The sequence below is a fragment of the Echeneis naucrates genome, chromosome 8, assembly GCF_900963305.1.
Source record: "Echeneis naucrates chromosome 8, fEcheNa1.1, whole genome shotgun sequence".
Taxonomy (NCBI): Eukaryota; Metazoa; Chordata; class Actinopteri; order Carangiformes; family Echeneidae; genus Echeneis; species Echeneis naucrates.
Window position 1 is genome coordinate 19237266 of NC_042518.1, and position 24044 is coordinate 19261309.

The following is a 24044-nucleotide window of genomic DNA, read 5'->3' on the forward strand; positions in this document are numbered from 1 at the left end:
GTATGTTTTGTATGTATGTATTTATGGATAATCCATTATAGATACTAACAGAAAATCCAGTTAATACATTTGGAAAAAAATAGATTCACGACGTGGAGTGACCTAGTGACGTGTTTCCTTGACACTAGTTCCTTTTAGTCACAAATCAATGCCAGTGCGATCGAAGCGCCAAGGTCCTCCCATAACTGACACACACACACACACACACACACACACAGAGGGAAGGAAACAGCCGGCTGGGTTGACCCACACGGATACAGGTGAGAGGATTGTGGTAGTCTGGTCTGATCTGTTCTTCAATTCCTGAAGTCCTGAAGTCCTTCCTTAAGTCTGTAGGACTTAATTTAGTGTAGACAGCTGAATGGCGACTCGGTCGATCCGGAATGGAAACTTCTTACCGGGCAAGTCTGCTCCGACGGAACTGGTTTTCCTCCTACTTTCACCTTTTCACAAACGGCGCTCACGCTGTTGTTGGTCTATGTTGTTGAAACTCTTGTGTGTGTGTGTGTGTGGTCCAGGCAGGAGTGGAAGAGCGATTTTAAATGTGGGTTCGTTTTAGGGGTGACACATGAACACCAAAACCCTCTTGCCTTTGGTCCCATGTTAATGTTTTGCATTTCGAGATGTTTTTCGTTATAATATGCAAATGATATTGCCTTTTAAATGTACATTGTAACACCACGCCCTTTACCCAAAGATATTATATATTCACAAGCAATCCTAAAGCATCGTATTAAGCAATTAATTTAATTGCTTGATTGAAAATCACACTTAACTAAAGTAAATGAGGACAAGTGCCAGTGGGTGAAATTGACAAGTACAGAAGCTTTTACATTAAAACAAGAGGATGTCAGAAATAACAAAGGTGTCCTCATAAACCTTACAAATAATATTAATATTCCTGTACATGGAAGTATGGAAATCTTTTATGCAAACTTATAATAAACCCCTTTCAACCTTTATTTTGATTAGTAAATACTTTTGTTCATTGTTCTTTTACCTGCTTTTTATGTATGCTTTTATGTATTTTTTAGCTACTGTTATTATATATATATATATATATATATATATTGTTTATTGTATTTCTGTCTTCATTTTTATTCCCCTGCCTTGTTAAGAGAGCAGTAACAGGGATTCATTGAAAAGGTTTTATGCTCAAACAAATAGCTTGAAGTTACGTAGCTGAAAACATGAATGCCGTTAACAGCATATGTATGGCATTAGAGCAAGGACGTGAATGTACTACTGTAAAACTGAATTAGTGCATCAGTGTTCTTAGATTGAAAGCTAACTTTCTGTTTCCCTTTCACTATATCCCCACTTGTATGATAACTTTGCTTGAAAAGAAATCCAGCTTCTGCTGCCTTTTATTTTGGTATTTCTTTTGCATAATGATATTAATATTACAATAATGTCAGACTCGGTGGATGTCTCTGACAAACTATCTGTCAGTTACCATTTACCTGGCTTGCTTAATATTAGCTGACATGTCACAAAGCAAGACATAGTTTAGTTAGTTAAAGTCTAAATTCCACATCACTGACTAGTTAAATACTGCAGCCTTTGTGTGTGGCCTGTCATCAGCATCTAAACTAGCATCTAAACTAGTCCTAAACTAGACCAGTTTGTTTGATTGAAGTCTTGTGAAGCCAACAAAGACAGGAATGTTAACTAACTAGACTGTCCTGGCGTGCGTGTGTGTGTGTGTGTGTGTGTGTGTGTGTGTGTGTGTGTGTGTGTGTGTGTGTGTGTGTGTGTGTGTGTGTATAGTACAGGTCAAAAGTTTGGACACACATTTTCATTCCACACTTTTGGCCTGTACTGTATGTATGTGTCTGCCTAAGTAGTTCTTTAAGAGTGTTTCATTCTGTTTATATATGCTCTCCAGTCATAGGAACACATTTTTTTTCTACTGGGGGCCATGTCTGGCCTGCAGGTGGTTAAGCTGAAAACTGTGCCCCTATGTCACACCCTGTGGAGGTTCTATACTGTATGCAGACCTCTCAAAATAATCTCCTTGATACAGACTAGTATGGTATGAAGTCCTTCCAGATCAGCCTCTTGAAGACTGAGCCGCATCATGTCATATCTGGCCTGCAATGTTCCTCTGTCAGGGTGGTGAGCACACTTAGGTTGCAGCAATGCTCAGTAGATGGTCATTGATTAGTTCTTTTTCATTCTCATGATCTTCCAGACTTTCTTCTTTACACTTGGTGCTCTCATTAAACAAAATAAGATACTGACTGCCTTTTTAAAATTCTTTTTCTTTTATATGTCTTCTGTCTCACTTGATGTTAGCAATGTCAGAATCCGTAGCCCGCGCTTCCTCTGTCTCATCCATCTCCTCGATCTCTCTGATGGAGGTCAAGGCAGAGACTCATCTGGTCCTCAAGGCTTTCCTGCAACGCACCCTCTCTGCTCCTGTGAGAGAGAGACCTGGTCAAGTGGGAGGTGCTTACAATGACCACAACAAGTACAGGTACTGTATCTTACACATCTCAAGTGTTTCCAAGAGACACTAAAAAATTAACCTGTTTTGTCACCCTTGTATGATGTCTCATAATATGCACGAGTAAACAAGACCAGTCCGGCAGAGGATGAGGGGAGACGCAGACTATATATTAGTAATGTGTCGGTCACAACACATCACTGTTACACTGTTAGAGCCGGCTCTTTGAAGTGAACAACAGAGACCGGCTCCTGATTGGGAGCCACTTTTTTCCTTCCAAGATAGCATCTCATCACGAGAAAACACATGCACATGTTAAGTACTTTATAAATGAGAGTTCACATGCTATCTCATGAGAATTACTGCTGTAGTAGAGCTTTATTTAAAAATTTATGAAATTATACATCATGTTAAGGTGTTATGAATCAGTTAATGTTAACTGAGTGAAGAGTTGTTTTACTTGTGGAGGATACAGTCACATTCATAACTAATGCTGTTAGCAATGTTTTCCCTCCTAGTGAGCGTGCTAGAGGCTCAAAACTTCGCTAAATAGATACAGTCATGGGACAAACATTACAAAAAGTGTTGAAATGCAATATCCACTTTGATATTATGAAACAGCCTCTTCTTTTTGGTGAACTGTGCGCCACACTTAAACATTTCAGCTCTTTTGCGTGCAGCTTAAGTGCCAGAAATGCTGAGCCAATGCAGGAAGGTTCCATACCATTGACAGCTGTGATGTTTTGCCATGGGTGGCCAACACAGTGTGAGGTGGCCACAGCCACCCCCCACCTCTACCACTGGCACCTTAGGACTTTGCGGTTGTTCAGACGAAAAGCCCATTAAGATCTGCTGGACATTGCAATGTTTCTCCGGAATCAATTGGGCACATATGGCATGCTCCATGGATACAAGATTACGCATCGGAAATGCATTCAGGCTGGCTATGTGTTGACTCAAGAGACGATCAGGATTGTCAGGCCGGGACCCAGAAAGGACTCAGATGCAGAGGTTTGCGAGGAACATATCTTTATTTGTGCGAGCAATGATCTCAGAACCGAGTGAAGAACCAAAACAATGCTATCAAACATTAACACTTAATGTGGAGTCACTGAACTCTATGCTCAAAAACAAAATCGCTCCCGAAGGAAGAAATAACGCTACGCTAAAGGGGTCTAACGGGGAACATAGAAAATGCTCCGTAAGGAGAGAAAAACCCTGACTAGACAAAACAACAAAAAACACTCACGCTACTAAGCGGAGGATATAAAGGTAATTCGATGAAACGTTACGGGAACTCAAAATCACTCGTAAGGAGGAGAACACAAAGGCTATAAACAATCTATTGAAAGTAATCTATAAACGGGGAGAAGAAAAAAATATCACTCATATAGAGGAAAAAACTATGGCTATAAAAGGACTAAACTAGGTTATGAAAACTACAACTTAAATTCACTCTTTCGAGCATCAACAGACTTACACAAAACGCTCGAGGGCAAAGGCAAGGACGTGACGCTGGTGTGGGACGAGAAACGACGACACACTGGCACAAGACAAGGGGAAGACAGACTACTTGAGCTGTGGGGAAAATGGGGAACAGGTGGAGACAATTGGTAATCACGAGGGCACACAGGCGACAAGGGCAAGTGTTCTGAAACGAGAGGAGAGCTAGGCATTTCAAAATAAAACAGGAAATGACGAGACACAATAAGCCCAGACAAGACAACCTCACCACGGTGTGACACAGATGAAAATATTGGATCCACACGGAGTGCAGCTGACGTATGTATCAGAATCCAGGCCCAAACCTTTCGTGGCATGTAGGCTCTTATGATAAAGTCAAACCTTACGGGATCTGCATAAATGGTGCATTAGACGGGTTTTCACGCACACAACACACACGAACAGGAGAAGCAGGGCAGATAATTTCAGACAGCAGAAACAATCAGCTCCTCAAACCTGAGGCACTTGGTGTTCCTCAATGGCAATCTTAACTAGTTATAGTTAGTCTGAATTCAGACTTTTTTCTTTTTGTTTTACATATTTTAATTTATATTTTGTCGTGCTGTGTGTTTTGTTGTGATTCTGTATTGTTTCGCTTTAAATTTCTTTAATAGAAAAAAGTTAAAACTTTAAAAAAGTTAAAATTTCAATTGTAAATAAATCAATGCATTAGAAGTTTGTTTTTGTATTTTATAATAAATTTTTGTAGCACTAATAAACATAAATAAATAAAAAGCACAACATGTTTTTTTTTTTTTACATCAATAATTCATTTTGCGCAAAATTGTACATTATTGTTGGTAATAAAGTAATTTAAGCAACAATAAAACCGAAGGGGCCGCTTGGGATGCAAAAGAGGTTCTTTTTAGTGAACCGAGCCAAAAGAATGGGTTCTGTTAAAAGAGCCACAATTCCCATCACTACTTTCTATCTTAACGAGGAAGGGGGAACAGGTGGAAACAATCAGTGACCAAGGGAGACAATCGGACCGCAACATAGAGGAAAGGCAAGTTACTTTTCAAAATAAAACAGGAAGAAAACACAAACAAATCAGCACGGCATGACAGTAACAAGACCAACAAAAGTCACACCATAATTTTTATATGTTTTTAGAGAAAATTAAATGTAAAAACACATTATAAAGCGGAATCCTGTATCCTGTATCTGCTACAGTGATCACATTATTTTTTTTAATCAGAGGCAATATAATTACTTACACATTACAGTTATAACAGTGTGGTTCCTAAATTTATTGTACAGTGCCCAAAAAGTAATAGTTTTACTTTGTGTCTATAAGAGGGAATAGCACAGTTGGTTACTGGGCTTTTTACTGCTTTTTGACAATCAACATACATCATCTAAACACACAGCACAATTCAATTGAGAGTAATTCATATGTGCACATACAAAAATCAGCAGGTCATGTAACATGTACATTAATGGACAAAAACTGACTAGGAGGAGCCTGAGGGCATTCCTCTTCAGTCATTCACCCATTTCCTTTAACTCCTTTGATTCTGACTTCACAATTTTCCTACATACGCCACACCCTTTTTGTTCAACCAACCTCCCCTCAACCACACAAAACTTCTCTCTCATCCATGCACTTACATCCAGCCTTGCAGATCAAATATACATTTATGCATATTTTCAGAATAATCACACATTGCAGATTTACCAACATTCATGGGATGGAGTTTTGCTAATACAAAATACATTCAGAATTTAGAGTGGCGACAGTATAGGCAGTGACACAGCATATCAGCACAGGCAGCTTTGCTTTGTTCTGTTGAAGAATCCACTGGACCCATGACATTTTGAGCAGCATTCAATGTAATACTTTCACACAGTGCTTCACTCTCTCACACTTCACTGACTCTTTTTTTTTTTTTCAGAAGTACTCACTTCTCTTCACTCACACACATACACACACACACACACACACACACAGTGTCAGTCCAATGCACGTCTGGTTAGTTGTCCTTATAAGTCCTTCTGGTCTATCTAACTTGATATTATCTTTAACCAACTAATTTATTGGGACAGCCTCTCTCAGACAACCTATCCAATCACTATGACTAACCCTAACCCTCGCACCACCAGATATGTCCAATCAGCCAAAATGGAATTTACACCTATGTTGACCAAGCCGTCCCAGAGCACCTTCCGTGCTTCTCATAAATACATAACCATAATAACACAATACACACTTTACAGAATTTGCTGGCAGAACCTCCATGTGCAGGTTTCACCTGGGAGCTGTGTCCCTCTCTGATCCTGATCCTCTAAACTGGCCCTTGGCCAACTTAAAAATTGGCCATCTTTTTAATTTAGTTTTATCCCTGTAATAATTAAGATAATCACTTCTTGTGAAATTTAAATAATAAAAATTGTTTATATAAAAACACAGTTATTTTGTTTTCAAAATCATTTCAATTGAAGTACAGGTTTTGAAGTGTACCAGAAGAGTTCATGTCTGGATCTGTACTTTTTGGCACTCAAGAACAGGCAACCAGAGAATAAGCAGGAGACAAAGAAGAAGTAAAAGTTGCTATAGTCGTAGTAGTAGAAGAAGCAAAAGAGGGACAGTATGTTGCTTTGAAAATCTAAAAGAAAAGTGGATGATGAGCACAGACAGTATTTAAAATTAAAAAAAACAACATTCTCAGAAATACCTGTTCTTTTTTGTATTACTCAAACTCAAATGAGCTGCGTGCCACTGAGACTACTGCTCTTCTGCTTTCTTTTATCGTTTAGGCTATATGATCCGGAAGCACCATTGCCACATAGTTGACACACAGGTGCACTTAGCTGTGAAGCGGAATAAAGTTAATCTGCTAATCAGACTTGAGGCTCTTCCCTATTTCCAGTTCTCCTATCCAGTAAAGCCAGAAAGGCAAAAAAGGCCTGAATCAGTTCTTTGCTGCATGTTGGTTAGTGCTGTTGCCCCACAACAAGAAGGTCGTTGGTTTGGTTTTGAGGCCTGGTGATTTTCTGTCCAGAGTTTCCATGTTCTCCCCGTGCTTGCATGGGTTTTCTCAGGGTACTCCAGTTTGCTCACACTGTCCAACAACATTAATGTTAATGTTAATTAATATTTAATTGCCTGCAGGTGTGAGTGTGAGTGGTAGTTTGTCTTTGTCTGTCTCTGTGCTGGCTCTGTGATGGAGTGGCACCCCCTCCTGTCCAATGTGAGCTGAGATTTGTTCCAGCACCCTGCGCAACCTGGAAATGGATGGCACTTTAATTCAGACAAAGTAATTGTACTGGGCCCTAAGTATCTTAGACAAATTTGCTGATCATTTAGTCACTTTGGATGGCATTACTTTGACCTCCAGTTCCACTGTTAGGAATGTTGGAGTCATTTTTGATCAGGATGTGTCCTTTGTCCCTCACAGAAAAAAGTCTCTAGAAGGCCTTCTGTCACCTCCACAATATTATGAAAATCTGAAATCTGTCTCCAGAGGATGCAGAAAAACTAGTTCATTAATTTGTTACCTCTGGACTGGACTTTTGTAATTCATATCTCAATGTCCCAGCAAAGCATTCAGTTCATTCAGAATGCTGCTGCTCAGGTGTTAAAATTAGCTACAACTTATTCTCCCTGTAGGTCAATGTTGTTGCTAGCAGTAGGTTCAATTATCGTTCCTAGAGCCTCCAAGAGTAAATCAGGAGGCAGATCTCCCAGTATTGGGCCAGGTGGCAGACTCTCATAGATTTTCAAGATCTTGCTTGAAACCTTCCTCTATGGCAGAGCCTATAGTTAAACAGCTTAATTACTCTCTATTGCTGCATTTGGCCTAGACTGCTTGGGGATGGATTAAGCACCCCCTCACCCCCCCCCCTCCTTATGTATGTATATTACTCCATTACATGTCACTAACTTTGTTTCTTACTATTAGTTATCATTAACTTTCATTAATTGTTTCTAGCCTCACTTGTGTTATTTAATGCAAAAATAATGCATTTCTAGTGGTATCAGTCATTCATCCTCCTTACATTTGTATATTTTTCATGTATTTCTATCATGCATTCCTCTTGCTCTCTTGGTCTCTCCACTGCTCTCTCTCAATCCAATCCAGACAGATGGCACCATGAGTCTAATTCTGTCTCTGGTTTCTGCCTCTAATAGGGACGTCTTTACCATTAGATAAATTTTTTAAATAATCTATCAACAGTTTGACCTGCTCAAAATGGGAAGTTTCCCTAAGTAACACGTATCATTTGGTGCTGTATAAATAAATGTGATTTGGTGAACTGATAATTACGGCAGTCCTGCTTTGAATGTTACATTTTGTAAATATTATCTCTATGTGGTTACTCCGTCTGATTATGTCTGACTGAACTTGATCCTGCTGTTTACTGTGCTCTCTACTTTAATCACCTGTTCTAGTTTCAAGCCTCAACCACAGTCAAAGGATGGCTGTGATTCTCAGACTGAAGATGTCAGTTCAGCAGATGAGAAGAAAACTGGCTACAAAGATGTCATCAAGCAGCTTCCTCATTGTCACACCTTCCATGCCTCTGCCAAAGGCCCCAAAGGCTCACTAGAACAGGACATTACAACAAAACCACCACATCTCAGAGACCAAGTAGAGGTAAGGGATTGGTGTAAGAGGAAGAAACTTCACATTATTTGCTGAGTAAAGATAAGCTGCTGTTGATCTTACAGTCAACAACTGCAGTTTACTTCCTGCTCTCCTACAGTGCGGACGCTTTTGCTGGTTGCTCCTGCTTTGCCCACATTCTTTCAATTTTATTTTATCTTACTTTTGACCTAGTTTTTACTCTTGGATTCTATGGACAGAAGATCTAGAGTACTACGATTTTGACTTTATTGAAAACAGCATATTTCAAACACATTTTAATAAATTTTTTTTGATACACAACAGATCAGCAGCTGTTAACACTTGTTCAGCCAAACGCTTGTGTTGCTGTCAGTTGAGAGATATTGAACTATGTAGTTAATTTTCGGACAGTAGAGACTAAACCCTAACCCTATAAGCAACCTTTATGAACTGCCTGAAGAGTGTTTGCCTAAAGTTCTAGTTTTTGTTGGCTGCCATCCTACCAGTGTGAGAACCATGTCTAGCTCTGTAATGGCAACGAGCTGCACAGAGTGCAAACAAATTACTGAGAAGATAATAGAGCTTGAAAAGAAGATTGAAAGGCTGCTACACATTTGTGAGAAAGAGCTATTCATTGATTCTATTGCAGCTTCTGTGCAAGTGGTAGAGCCTTCAAACGCTAATGGACGGACTCAAGTCTTTATACGCGGGATCACATTTGATGTTGAGCCTCTTGCCATAGACCTAGCGAACAGACTGGCCAAAAATCAAAAATCTAGCTCGAGCTGATACATCTGTCAGGGACTGAACAGTGATATTCGAGACTATGAGGATTATTATCCACATAGGATCTTTTGACATCCAATGTAGGAAAACTGGCTTTGAGATCCTCGAGACAGACTTTTCTCTGCTAATGGAGAGACCACAGTGAAGCACATTATATGTCCATCTCAAGCCCCATTCCTACTTTGGGTAAAGGAATTTATTCAGCAAAACCTTTCAGCAGACGTCTTGGCCTGAATGTATGGTTGTCAACTGAGTCCATCGCCTATGGGATAAAGTTTATCAACAACCTCAATATCCAAACTCAGCTGAATGCAGATTACTCGCCACAAACTTTCGTCGTGTTATTGGGACGGCTAACCCAAACAGGACTACGCAGATAAGATTGAACTGTGGACAGTGTGGAGAGACAAACGGGCTTCTGTTCTCCCCATTCACCTGACCCTCTGCTCCACATCACCCACATCACCCACTCCTGACTATCACAGTCAGGAGTCCAGTAACCACCATCTCCCAAAAGATGCAGGGCACCCCCAGCTCCTGGTCCCCATACTTCTTCTTGGTCATCTGTCCTGGCAGTGCAGGGCACAGGAGGATGTACAAGATGTTCAGGGAGCAGCATCAGAGTTGAAAACAAAGTTTACATGCCATTATGTGCAGTGGTTAAAGTGGCATTTGGCTGGTGGGGGAATGCTCAAATTTTGTGTCGGCGCAACAAAGAAAAATTACTCACCATACAATAATGTCACTGTCGTTCCAAGTATCACACTACTTATTTGCTTGACATTTAATGATTTTATTTTGGTCCATCTACACTGATATGGCAATATGCAAACATTCCTGAACACCACAATATGGAACACAACTTTGTGTTTCACAATTTAAATTAAATTAAATTCAAATTAAATTAAAATGAATTCTATTTAAATAGAATTAAATAAAATAAAAATGGGAAGTCCAAATCCGACTCATATTTTAAACACTTTTGTTTTATGAGCAAGTGTACAAATCTCAGGAAAGGAGGAGGAGAAGCTGCCTCATTTAAAGATACATTCCACTCTAACATGATTTTACTTGGTAAGTTATTAGTTATTTATTATTTAGTTATTTTGAATATCTCAGTTTTATTTTAAAAGATGCTCCCAAAATTCTATTTTTAATGATTTACAGACTTCCAAGATACTGTGCATGTCTTATTGATGAAATTGCTGATTTACTGTTAGTTATTTACACTGATTTTAACTACTTTGCCTTAACTGGGGATTTTAACATTTACATATATACTAATACTGATGCATTGGAAAAATGGCCTGGTCCAACATGTTCAAGAGCCTACACACATGCTGGACCTGGTTATTTCGAAAGGTGACATTTCCTCTGTTGTGGTTGTTGATCGGACCTTGTCTGACCATTTCTGCAGTTTGTTTGATTTACGGATCATGCAGAATCTTAAAAGAAAACCCTTCTCCGTTAAGAAAAGGTACATTAATGAGAGAACAAGTGCTCAGTTTGTCAAGGATATAGCTACATCACTAACAGTGAGTGCAGAGTTAGTTTACAGACTCTAGTATCATTTCAACTAAAAAAATTTTAATCTAATTGACATTGTGCTGGTCAAAATCAAGAACACTTTAACCAAGCAGAAAAAACCTGAAAAGATAATACAGGAAAGCTGAGTACAAGTGGAGGAAAACTAACCTTCAAGTTCACTATGACCTGTTCAAGCAGAGCCTGTGTAACCATAACAATGAGCTCTGCAAGGCCAGACAGCTATATTCATCTGACATGATTAACCAACTATTTGTCAATTGGTTTTTTAGTGAAAAAATCAAAGCCTTGAGACTAAACATTGTTGCCACACAATCAAATAAAGAAACTAATCTGTGTCTAAAACCTGGGAATAACCCAACAGAATTTAATATGATTGATTTAAAAATACTAAAAGAAACAGTTCAGCATTAGAAATGAACAAAATGCGCTACTTCACTTTTTAAAATGAATTTTTAGCTCAGTAAAAATTGATTTCCGACAAAAACTCGCTGGTATCAGACATTTTTCCCAAGTCACTAAAGATAGCAGCCATTAAGCCACTCTTAAAAAAGAGGACTCTAGATGTTTCTATAATGAGCAACCATAGGTCCGTCTCAAACCTCTCTTTAATATCCAAGATTATTGAGAAAGTTGAATGTAATCAGCTCAAAAACTTTTTAAACAAAAGTAGTACTCTTGATAAATTTCAATCAGACACCACAGCTCTGAAACAGCACTGGTCAAAGTGTAAAATGACATAAGGTTTAAGTAGATTTCAGTGCTGTATTTGACACTGTTGATCAGAGAAACCTGCTGCACAGGATAGATAATTGGGTTGGACTTTCTGGAGTGGTCCTCAATTGGTTCTTATCTTCTTTAGAGTTTTTTTGTTACGATTGGCAGCTATGAATCTGAATGAGTGGTTATAACTTGTGGAATCTTCCAGGGGTCAGTTCTTGGGAAATGTTCAATCTATATATGCTCCCTCTGGATCAAACGCTACAAAATTGTACTATCAATTATCACAGTTATGCAGATGATACACAACTTCATGTGTCTCTCTACCTGCCTCTCTAGCCCATTAGCCTCATCATGTCAGTGTCAGGAGCTAATAAACATCTGGATGAGCCATAATTTTCTTCAATTATATAAGAATAAAATCTGATTTTTTTTTTTTTTTTTTTGGCAACAAAGTGATTACTAAATATTTGTAAATATCTTGAGACTCGATCTCTAAAAACCACAGATCAACTTCAGAACCTTGGTGTGTTAATTAACTCAAATCTGAGTCAACAGCAACATCAAAGCTGCCATCAAGATTGTTTCTTACTGTTGGGTTTGAAAAGGGTGCGTTTGGTTATCAGCTATAATTCCTAATTAGAGATAAATAACAACATTAGAGATATTAGAGATAATTAGGATAATTAGGGCCTGAAATAATTTGGGGGTGACATAGAAATCACTATTGCACGAACATTAAAAAGTTCAAAATATGGCGCTATATGCTTTCACTATACACATTTACAAATGCACTGCGATATAGACTGTTTTAATCAACAGATTATTTATTTTGCAATTTTTATTTTTCATACCTATTTTTAAACTCTGTGTAGAGTTGAGTTGATTGATTGTTGCTGACTGTTGTATGTAGGGCCTGCTACTAGGAAGTGACACAGAATTTCAGCTGTGATGATAAGGCATTCTGTTCCTTTCTATAATACATATAATAAATCGCCTGCTAAAGTTATGAAGCCAAGACAGATTGAAAAAATATTAAAAATATGATATCATTTAGCACTTTAACACTTTGTTTTAGGCATGAGAGCTAGAAAACACATACACACATTAAATACTTTATAAATTACATTAAAATGCATTTAGGCAGAGTTCACGGGCTATTTCATTTGTATCTCATCAGTGAAACAGTACATATGGTAAACTGGATGGGGGCACCTGCAAAGACTTTGGGAATTATTGCTTTAGTAGAGCTTTACTAAAACATTTATATGAAATTAATATGAATTATACATCATGTGAAGGTGTTATGAGTCTGTTAATGTTAACTCACTGCAGATTTACATTACTTGTGGAGGATACATTCCCATTCATAACTAATGCTGTTAGCAATGTTTTCCCCCCAAGTGAGTGTGCTATAGGCTCCAAACTTCGCTAAATAGTCATGGGACTAACGAAAAGTCTTTAAGTTCCACCTCCACTTTGATATAATGAAACAGTCTCTTCTTCTTGGGGAATTGTGCGCCACACTTAACCAACACTTAAAGCAACTTTTCAGCTGCGCTGCATGCAGCTTAGGTGTCTGGCCAGATATGCTGCACCAATGCAGGAAGTTTCTGTTGCATTCTGTCTCTTGTCTAGTGTTAGGTTCACAATAATGCCAAACAAAACAAAGATTTTCTCCTCATAGACAGGTTGAATAACTGATTCTGTGATTGCCAGGTGTGTGTGGACCCAAGTGCAAAAGAGAAGCAAGGCAAAAGTAGTAGTAGTAGTAGTAGTAGTAGTAAGTAAGTAGTAAGTAGTAAAAGTAGTATGTAAAGTGAGCCCTTTAATCCAGGAGGTAACAAGTGGTCAAAATCCAAAAAGGCAGGCAGAATCAGGCAGACAAATGAGACAGGGAACAAGCAAAATCCAAAAGGTTGAAAATGCCAAAACCGACCATACACAGGAGGCAAACAGAGATTATAAGGCAAGAGAGCTTGGACATAACTTGGACAGTAACTAAGACAATCTGGCATAGGAGGGAAGTGGGGCACAGTTTAAATTCACTTGGAAAGGGGAGACATTGACTCACAAGTTTAGCACATAAGAGCCAGAATGTGATCAAACAGAGGAGAGAAAAAACAGGAAGTAAAACTAACTGCAACACAACATAACACAATCCACAAAATAAAACAGGAATTACATACAAATTAACGCATAGATCCTGACAGATTCCAATTATCATCTGTTTATACCAATTAACCATAGCATTATGTGTAATGGGTGAGACAGACAGCCCAAGAAGGGCACAAATCTAGACCGGAACAGTAGAGGACTTCATTGACAGCTTACAATAGTCCAAACAGATGGCAGGCAGATGCAGAGTCTGGGGACAGGTGACAGGTCAGGTTACCGAGGCAGAGACGAGGAGACACGGTAGGGACAGGTGGCAGGTCAGGTACCAGGAGGTCCGTTGGAAAGAAATGCGGGAAAGCTGAGCATAATGCAAAAACAGTCTGGCAGAGAGTGAGTTTGGAGGAGCTGGTTAATAGGAGACTGGGAGGAACAGGTGAGTCTGATGATCTTGAATAGGTGAGGTGCGCAGGCAGGTGGAGGTGGTTGTGGAGGGGAAACCAGGAGTGGATTAACATATTATGACCATCTGCCTAATACTTTTGTATGCCTGTGGCTTTTGGGGGTTTGGACTCCAATAGACATCTGAAGCTCAGATATGATTTGCAGCAGATCATTTAAGTCCTGGAAGTTGTGAAGTGAAGCTTCCGTGGATCTGGACTTGTTGGTCTAGTACATCCCACAGATGCTGGACTGGATTGAGATCCTCCTTGGACCCTCACCGGCAACTTAAACTGGTTGATTTTCCTAAAATTGTTCCTGAACTGTAGTTCAGTAGTAGTAGTGAGGCAGGGAACATTATCCTGATGAAAGAAACCACTGCCATTCGGAAATACTGTTTCCATGAAGGACTGGACTTGGTCTCAACCAGGTTAAGGTCAGTATCAAAGTAGCATCCAACTGAATGGCATGGCAGGGTGTCCCTACAGAGAATTGCCGAAAGCATCACAATGTCTCCACCAGCATGTTTTCATTCCACAATGCATCCTGTTTTCAGGTCTCCCCCAGGAGAGTCACACTCATGCAACCATCCAAATGATTGAAATAAAAACCTTCACACCATTCATTGGACCAGACCACCTTCTTCCATCGCTCTGTGGTCCAGGCCTGAGGTTTGTTGTGAGGTCCCTCAAACTTCAAAGAAACTATTGCCTCCAACCGAAATTTCTCAGGTCTCTGTTAAGTGCTATTCTGGACCCTTATCCGAACTAGGCATCTAGAGACCCTGCTTTCCCAAGACAATAGATTGCAGTCAGTGCCACAAATCAGCATGAACCTGCCTCACCTGCAGAGAGGTACCCCTTCTCTGACACTTCACTTAGGCTGACCTGATAACCTTATCAGACAGCGAACGCAAATTTCTGCCCTGGAATGTATCCATACTCATAAGGACACACAGATTGACAATATAGAAAATACGATACTCTGACCAAGTAAGAGACTGCAAAGACACCGGACTGACTTCCCTGCAAAGAGAGAACTTTGTAGCTGTTCGAACCGATTTTCTACGGCCGATTCGGCAGAGACAGGATTTGTTCCGAATAACGAACTACTCCAACCACGCAGCCACAGCACCACCTGATGGCGAGTCATTGGAAACAATGGCGTGTTGCCACTACATCATTCCTACGTACTTGGGTCCACTCATAAATGTCTGAGAAAAGAGAAAGATACTTCATACACTGCCCATAATCATGCAATTCTGATTCTCCCTAACCAATCAAAACATACACGGAAATGTTCTTTTCTTTGTTCAATTGTAGTGTGTGTTCTGTGATGATGTGAGCACAAGATAACCATTTGGGTGAATGAAAGGCATAATCAAAATCCAAGAACGTCCCCTAACGCAAGCCAGAGAGAGAAGTGCGATTGGGCCGATTTTGCGCCGACAATCTTGGTTCGGCCCTCCAATAAATAGACGATACAAAATTTATCAGGGCGGAAGTTGGGAAGAAGTTCGAGGGATGAGAGCTAAACAAACACAAAAGTTTTTGTTCCTGTTTGTTTATTGAGGATTCGGGACTTGGCCACTTGTTAACGAAGGCTAAGTCTTGACTCTTAGTAGAGACCGCTGACGGTCGGGACAAGTTTGGCTTCACTGCACTCAGGCTCAGCATCCCAAGTTGCCTGGTAACCACGGCCGCTTGACCTGAGCCAGTCCCATCCGTCTTTCATTTCTCTTCTGCTTTTTTTTTTTTTTTTTGGCTTTTATTTTTGTTTTTTCTTTTCTCTTTGCTTTTGCTCTTTGTATTTTGTGGCCTTGTAAGAACAGATTAATTCAGACGTTGAGTGGATTATCAAGCCAGCCGCACAAGAGACTCCAGAGGGACGAGCCAGATCGACAGCCGCTTCATCTGAGGACCGTCTAGCTTGGGAGGCCACGACAAAAGATCTCGCCGGGGCCGCTCTAGCCGGACATCAGACAGATGATCTGCCTTTCATTCGCCCAAATCCTCTAGAGCCACCAGTCGCTTGATCAGTATTGCCCCAGGACGTCATTGCATTGATACATTCGAGTTGTCTTAATACCTGTAGTTTTCCTGTAACCTGCGCCCCTATATAATGAACACACGTTTTGACGCATTCCTCACTAGTGAATAAAAGAAAACGAAAATTCTAAGCCATTGTTACACTCCTTTCAGTAATTTCTCTTTAGTCAATCCACAGTAGACAGCACCCCTTCCAGATGGCGATTAATAGGAGGCAACACTATATACAATCCAAGGCACATCATGTTGCAGGAGGTTTTAGTGCTTGACATGGGTCATGGACAGCTTGACTGGTCCATACACATCACCACTTTTCCTGCTTCAACGCATGAACTTCAAGACTTTGACTGTCAACTCCTGTCAGAATGAACAAACCTTCGTTTTCCTAAGGTGTAGGGCAGCAACACTTGGAGACACAGAGTGAGACTGGAGGGCTATTGGTCTCTGTGGTGCTGTGGTGAATGTGGTGTTAATTAGGTTATAGATAATATACCTGATTCAGAGTCACAAATGCTGAATGCTGAGCATACCCTGTCTCCACAGGATGACGTCATCTCCCCCTCCTCTACATCAGAAGATGATGATGGTGAGAGAAAGCAGAAAAAGCTGAGCCGAAAGGAGATCAAAAGGAAGATTTCAAAGTTCTTCAATTTAAAGATGGAGAAAGACAAATGTAGACAGGGATCTAAGAGACCAACCACTCTGTCTTTCAGCAAAGACCCAGAACCTGCTCTGGCCATTATCTCTCCCAGTAAGATCATGGTAAAACTGTCCACTGTCTTCTCTGTGTCAGCACCAAGTTAAATGAAAAATATAGACAGCAGGAGAAGTTGATCAAAGGTGTTCATGTGACAGCCATGTGATGAAATTGTGAATGCTCATCTAGCCCACCCACCCGAGTTCTATGATGAGGTGGCTGAGAAGCTGGAGAAGATTGCACAGAGGTCCTCAAGTTCGAGGAGACCCAGTTCCCCAGCCAAGCCTTCACCAGGTACACACACTCTCACATTGGCATGAAAGTAGTTCCTGAGAATCTAGTATTAATCATATCATAACACACTCAATTTTCCACTTTGAGTCATATTAGACCTTGTTGAGGTGAGAACATATTGAATGGATGAGGATATTTACCTGCCACTAAACTGTTAAAGGTTCCATATTTGACACATTCTCTATTTTATCTGAAGTGCTGTTATCCAAAAGAATATACATTTGTGATTTTAAGAAAAAGATCTCAGATCTCATAACCAGATCATGCAAAGTTGTATGTTGAGTCTACATAGGTGAGGCTTGGGGCAAAAGAAAACTGACAGCTGGTTTTCAGGATGAATTTCAAAATATAGCCTTTTTGTATTTTTCAACGCAAGTAGAGAACAAGTACAGAACCTAGATCTTCTTTGTGATAGAAGAAGACATGCAATGTTTAACATTTGTAGCCACAGCCTGAAACCAATGAGTGACCTAAACACTCAGAGCTGTATGTTCTGCTTCCAGTAACTAGGAAGCTATTTCTTCTCTCCCTCAGCAGTGACATCACAGGAATGTGACAAAGAGGTGGTTGTGCAGCAGCTGGTTCAGGTGCTCTCAGTGGAGGGAGACTCCATCAACACTAAGGTAAGGACCTGTTTTTTTGGTGAAATGAAAGGGTGGGCAGTCTCAGCTGCTGGATCCTAGTTTCTATGTTCACTGAAAACTACACTTAAGAGGCAGTTTTTATGTTTACCTCTGTAGCTGCATGACCTGGTGTGAGGCACAATGGTGGAATCACAATTGCAGACTGAGGCTAAATCCAAGGTTCAAGGTGTTTTATTCAAGCAAAGGTCTGATACTCCCTCTGTCAGAACTGGCAGAGGGAACAAAATGTACTGGTCAAGAAATACAAAGGATTAATTTGGAATGTTCACACAAAGGGGTAGACAATCTGGCACTAACCAAAGGAAAGCTACTGATACTGACCTATATACACATGGACAGGGGAGACAATGGGAAACAGATGAAATACATTAGAGTTGGGCAAACACTCGGGAAGGTGGGGAAGTGAAGATGTGAAACAAGACAGAGGTAAGTATCAAAATTAAACAGACAATTATCAAACTCTGACAACTGGCTTGATGTTTGCCTCCTCATAGATCCAGTCGGACCCCTTCCTGCGCTCCAACCTTGCTCGCCTGTCTTACACATCATTTGTCAAACTCCTAGACACTTTCACCAGCAGACAGGTCTCTGAAGCCCTGCCCCTGCTGCCGTCAGCCAGTCCAACATTGCAACGTATGGCCATTACCATGGATGTGTCACGGCGGATAGTGACAGCCACAGGAGCTGTGCGCATGCAAGGCTATGTAGAGTGCTACATGGAGACTTTTGCCCCTTGGGTGAAGAGGCAGGGAGGATGGGTGAGTGAATATCGGTCCGTTGAAAGCATAGCTTATTCATTTTTCTCGTATATATATGTATATATACTCAGAAGCAAATCCACCTCTCTTGCTTACATTAAAAGTCTAGTAGGCTCTAATTTTTTTTTTTTTAGAGAAACACAAGAAACTTGTGCGACAAAAAATGGACCAGACTCAGTGATCACCTTCCTAGCAACAAAATTTCACACTGCTCTATGTTCCCTACAGATAATATCCAACTAGACCAGTGAGCGGTGATAGCTATCATGTCTTTGGGGTCATCAGGTGGGAACCTCCTTTCACCGGTGTTTCGTCTAGTTAGGCCCACAACACCTCCAGAAGGCTAGACCGTGAACACTGGCGTCCCAGAGTCACCCCCCTAATGCCAGCCATCACCACTCCTCACACAAAGACAACTATCTCAAACAGCACTACTATCACCTACTCTGACCTCTCACCAACTGCACCAGTGAAAGTGGGGTAGGGATACAGACCCTGGTTCGGGTAGGGGGGAGAAATAGAAGAGGTGGAGATAAAAGTAGGGATGGGATACAGACCCTGGTTCGGGTAGGGGGCATAAAAGTATAGAGGGCGCAGGAGGTGGAGGCAATACAAGCTGCATTAGTAGATTCAGCAACTAAACTCACCTAAATGGTCCTATACTCAAACAACACTCCAACACAGGCCAGCTCACCTGTACTAACTACATGGTGTCAAAGAGGCACAAACACAAAAGGAACACAAAAGGAACTATCTCAAACACCACTGTCAACTACTCTAACCTCTCACCAACTGCACCAGTGAAAGCGGGGTGGGGATACAGACCCTGGTTCGGGTAGGGGGCATGAGAGTATAGAGTGTGCAGGAAGTGGAGGCACTACAAGCTACGCTAGCACACCAGCAGATTCAGCAACCAAATTCACCTGAACAGCCAAAGCCAACACTCCAACACAGGCCAATTCTCCTAGGCTAACCGCATGGCGTCGAAAAAAGGCACGAACAAAACTATTTCAAGCAACACCACTGTCAACTACTCTAACCTCTCACCAATTGCACCAGTGAAAGCGGGGTGGGGATACAGACCCTGGTTCGGGTAGGGGGGAGAAATAGAAGAGGTGGAGATAAAAGTAGGGATGGGATACAGACCCTGGTTCGGGTAGGGGGCATGAAAGTATAGAGGGTTCAGGAGGTGGAGGCAGTACAAGCTACGCTAGCAGATTCAGCAACTAACCTCATCTAAATAATCCTAGTAAAATCAACACACCAACACAGGCCAACTCACCTGGACAAGCTACGCTAGCAGATTCAGCAACTAACCTCATCTAAACACTCCTATATTCAAGTAAAATCAACACACCAACACAGGCCAACTCACCTAGACTAACCGCATGGTGGCAAAGAGGCTCAAACAGGCCACACCCCCACTTAAATACACTTCCCCTTCCTGGATTTCTTCTTCTGCTTCTCCCTAGAGTCTGTCTATCTTAAGAGCTCCCCCTGCTGGGCCCCCAGCTACTATTACCTCTTCTGACCCAAATCCACTGACTGGATCTTACTGCCTCATCTGACATTTCCTTCACTATTTTCCTCACCCTCTGGCCACTTCCTCCTAACTCTCTCAACAACAGATCTGGCTACAAACCCTCTACATCCTACTTCCACTGGACAAATCCTAACCTTCCATCCTCGCTGCTCAGCATCCTTACCTAGATCTGCATACCTGAGCTTTTTCCTTTCATATGCTTCCTCAACTAAATCCTCCCAAGGCACAGTCAGCTCTATGAAATATATTTTCTTTCTACTCCTAGACCACAAAACTATATCAGGCCTTAGCTTTGTACAGGCTATTTCCTGGGGAACAACAAGCTTTCCTCCTAAATCTACCTGCATCTCCCAGTCACTAGCATCCTCTAAACTGCCTTGCTTCCTCTAAAAGGAAGATTAAATCTCTGCTTCCCCTGCAGACATTGTCTGTCTTCAAAGACTATCTCAGTCTGGGTTTCAGTGCAAGTGGTCATAACAGTGAAATAAAACCTTATATGACAAACTGAAGCAGATACTAAATCAGAGTCAGTCAAATCAGAGGGGGAAGATTCAAACAGCTATGAGTGGTTTGGTTTAACCAAACCAATCCATCAATGTTGATATATCAAGGTATCCCAAGTCTAGGTTCTTTGCACAACACACTTTTGATGAACCCATGGTCCTTGTCCAGGATCTGAGGGCCTTTACCTTGACACAGTCTGGTCATTTTAGTCCCTCAGGGGCAGACAATTAAGACAATACTTGAATGTGTTGAGTGTGCATCCTTTGAATTGACCATAGCAGCAATTTACAAGTAGACTTGTATCTACCAATCTTCATCTCTCTCTGTTTATGAAACAGTTATTTTGATTTCTTCTGCAGGAAAATGCGTTGGACTTGCAAGAGTCTGTGGAGTATGACTGAGTGATCAATCCTCAACTTTGGTTCATCTGCCATCCAAATCTAATGTGAAATATCAAAAGAGCAGGGTCAGAAGCTTATTTGATTTATTTGACTTCATTTTGACATTGTCAAAGAGGAAGTTGCTTTTGAGTCAGTTACTGATATTTTAACCTTGAGACATACCTGCCATGGCTGCTGATAAATCATTAGGAGCAAACAGTGAGGTCATGGTGTTACCAGCTGAAAAGGTACAGCCCCCAGAGGTTCCATGGTGGTACATGTGGTGTCTGTGTCAGGTGCTGGTATGTCACAGTCAAGTCCCAATCTTTTATCTTTGTGTTTAGTCTCATCTAGCTACTGAGGGAAGCATGTAAATGCACTACTGTCTATAAAGGTATAATAAATCAGAGAGAAGCTCCGCCTCCAAAACGTCTATCAGCTAAAATCAATAATCGACACGCCTTATATGGCCTTTCATTAAATATTTATATTAAAATATGAATATTTATACTTATACATTACACTTTTATTTATTTGTCTGCATTTGTCCTCATTGTTTAACACCACATGGTGTGTCAACTTTTTATGAGATTGATGCACTCTTAGTCTTGCAGCTAAATATTTTATTTCAGTGCATGTGTGTGACCATCACTAGCCCTCCCTGGAAGCTAGCTTGTTAATCTTTACTCAGTGAAATTACCTTTGTGTGCCAGGGAGGGCACACCACACCACCACAGTGACTATAGGGGGGAACAAAGGACAGACAAGAATCAGAATCATGCACAGGGGAAGGGAACCAATTGGTGCTGGTAAGAATTGTGTAGATCTCTGGAGAGACGAGAGTCCAGATAGGTGAAGGTGTAACAACAGAGGAGCTGAGCCAAGATAGATAACATCATTACCCCCCCCACCCACTAGGCCCCCCAAGCCATGCCATGACTGGCTGCAAGTGAAGGTGTCTCCTTTCCTGCTTTACAAAATAAAATAGTACGGCTGCAGCATGAGCACAAAACTGCTGTTAATAAAATCAAAGGCTTATTCCGCAAATAAAGGCGCACATGAAATCAAAAGTGACTGAAATCCTCTCACAACTGAACAACATGAATGCACTGTGTAAAAAGGCCAGTGACCTGCACAATGAATTACTGCCACTACTTCCTGATGATGAAAATAAAAAACACAATGACTGGTTTTCCAGCATTATGGAATACAGTAATGCATTCAAGGAACAAGTGGAAAAATTGAAACAGGAAAATCAGCATGAAAACTCAAGTAAATTACCACTTAAGACAAATACTTCTGAGCAACCATAAAAGGAAATAAACAAGTCCCTGCACAAGACCCTCAGGATAAAGTTCGACCTTGTAACAGCATCTCAAATGCAACAAAGATGTCATGCTCATCTACTCGCTTAAAAACGGAAACGAATCTTGCAATTTAGGCAGCAAAACAAAAGGCATTAATGGAGAAACATGTATTGGATGAAAAAGACTTACAGCTACACAAAAGAAGAGAACAGGTTTTACTGGAGAATTAAATTGCTGAGGAAATGGCAAAACGAAGTGTGGTAATATCACAAAGCAGTGTTGGCAGTAAATCAAATCATGGATAGTGACAAATCATAACAAAGTTACATCAAGGCTCTTTACACGTAGAGCAGGTCTAGACCTAACTCTTTATAAAGTTATTTAAAGAGACCCAACAGATCCCCCGATGAGCAAGCACTTGGCGACAGTGGCAAGGAAAAACTTCCTTTAAGAGGCAGACACCTCACACAGGACCAGGCTCAGGGGGGGCGGCCATCTGCCTTGACTGGATGGGTTGAGAGTGGGAGAGAGAGAGAGCGAGACAGGGTGAGAGAGGCATGGGGTTCATGTTGAACTTGTTGCTACATGAAGTTCATGGAGATGAGCTGTAGTAAAGAATTCATGAAGATATGATACCAGCAGAAACTGCCATACACAGTCTGAGACCGCTGGAGGTGCCATGCATGTGACCTGCAGGAAAGATATGACAGAAGAGCAAGGTTTATGGACAGTGCCAAGTGCAGGTGTGCAGTATTTTCCTTTGACCACCACAGCAGCTAGTATTTCAGATGCAATTGCAAATTTGATGACAGAGTGGGGAATCACTATAAAGGTCTGTGGGATGGTTACTGATGGCGCTCACAATATTGTGGCAAGTGTTACTAAGTTAAACGTTAGGCATATGTATTGCTTTGCCCACATGCTGAATCTCATTTTCAAAAAATCACTCTGTCAGACTTCTGAGCTGGAAAACATGCACAGTAGGGCCCGCAAAATAGTGGCACACTTCAAGTCCAGTTCAAAAGCAAAGGAAAAGTTGTACTGTTTAAGCTAATATAAGTATGCCCCAAAAAAAGCTTGTTCAAGAGGTTGAAACCAGATGGAACGGCACTTATGCCATGCTCCATAGGCTTTATGAGCAGAGAGAACCTTAAGGGGCAGCCTTGACATCACTTAGTACTGACATAGTGCCTTTCACTGCTGATGACTATGCAGCAATCAACCAATGCCCGACAGTTTTAAGACCATTGTATCAGGCAACTGTTGAGCTTTCTGAGGAAAGGAGAGTGTCGGAGTCAAAGGCAGTTCCTAAAGGCAAAATGCTGAGACATGTAATTTCTGCCAAATGTGCCCAAATGGCTCCTTGTATTGGTGCCATGCTTGCCAACCATTTGAAAACTAATTTGGTTGAAAAATTCAGTGGCTTGGAAAAGGTGAACTCCCTGTCTGTGGCCACCATCTTGGATCCATGGTTTAAACAGGCTGGCTTTGCTAATCAAAGCAATGCTCAAGCTGCTGTAGAAGGCTGACACGAGAGTGTGCCAGTCTTATTGATGGGTCAGCAGAAGATGTGCCACTGGAGATTGCAACAACATCTGCCAGTACTGGTGAAGAAAATTACAACTTGTGGGCTTTACTGGACAACTGTGTGGAGTCTCAGTACTGCACCAGCAGTGCATCTGCCAGCGCATCAGTGGAGATCTAGAGATATGCATGTTGATTACTGTTGAAACATCAGTTGA

General features: G+C 41.0%; 1 protein-coding gene across 2 annotated transcripts; it reads left to right on the plus strand.

Moving 5' to 3' along the window:
- The first annotated feature begins 269 nt into the window (after positions 1–269).
- bcl2l12 (BCL2 like 12) lies at positions 270–22727 on the plus strand. Of its 2 annotated transcripts, XM_029508622.1 has the most exons (9): positions 270–401; positions 2299–2479; positions 8346–8550; positions 16719–16926; positions 17062–17166; positions 17701–17789; positions 18305–18568; positions 18797–18853; positions 20975–22727. In XM_029508622.1, the coding sequence occupies exons 1-8, from the start codon at positions 362–364 to the stop codon at positions 18809–18811; spliced, it is 1107 nt and encodes a 368-aa protein (XP_029364482.1). In that variant the 5' UTR covers positions 270–361; the 3' UTR covers positions 18812–18853; positions 20975–22727. The 2 variants fall into 2 exon arrangements, with proteins under 2 accessions (XP_029364482.1, XP_029364480.1); XM_029508620.1 differs by lacking the exon at positions 18797–18853.
- Positions 22728–24044: the final 1317 nt, after the last annotated feature.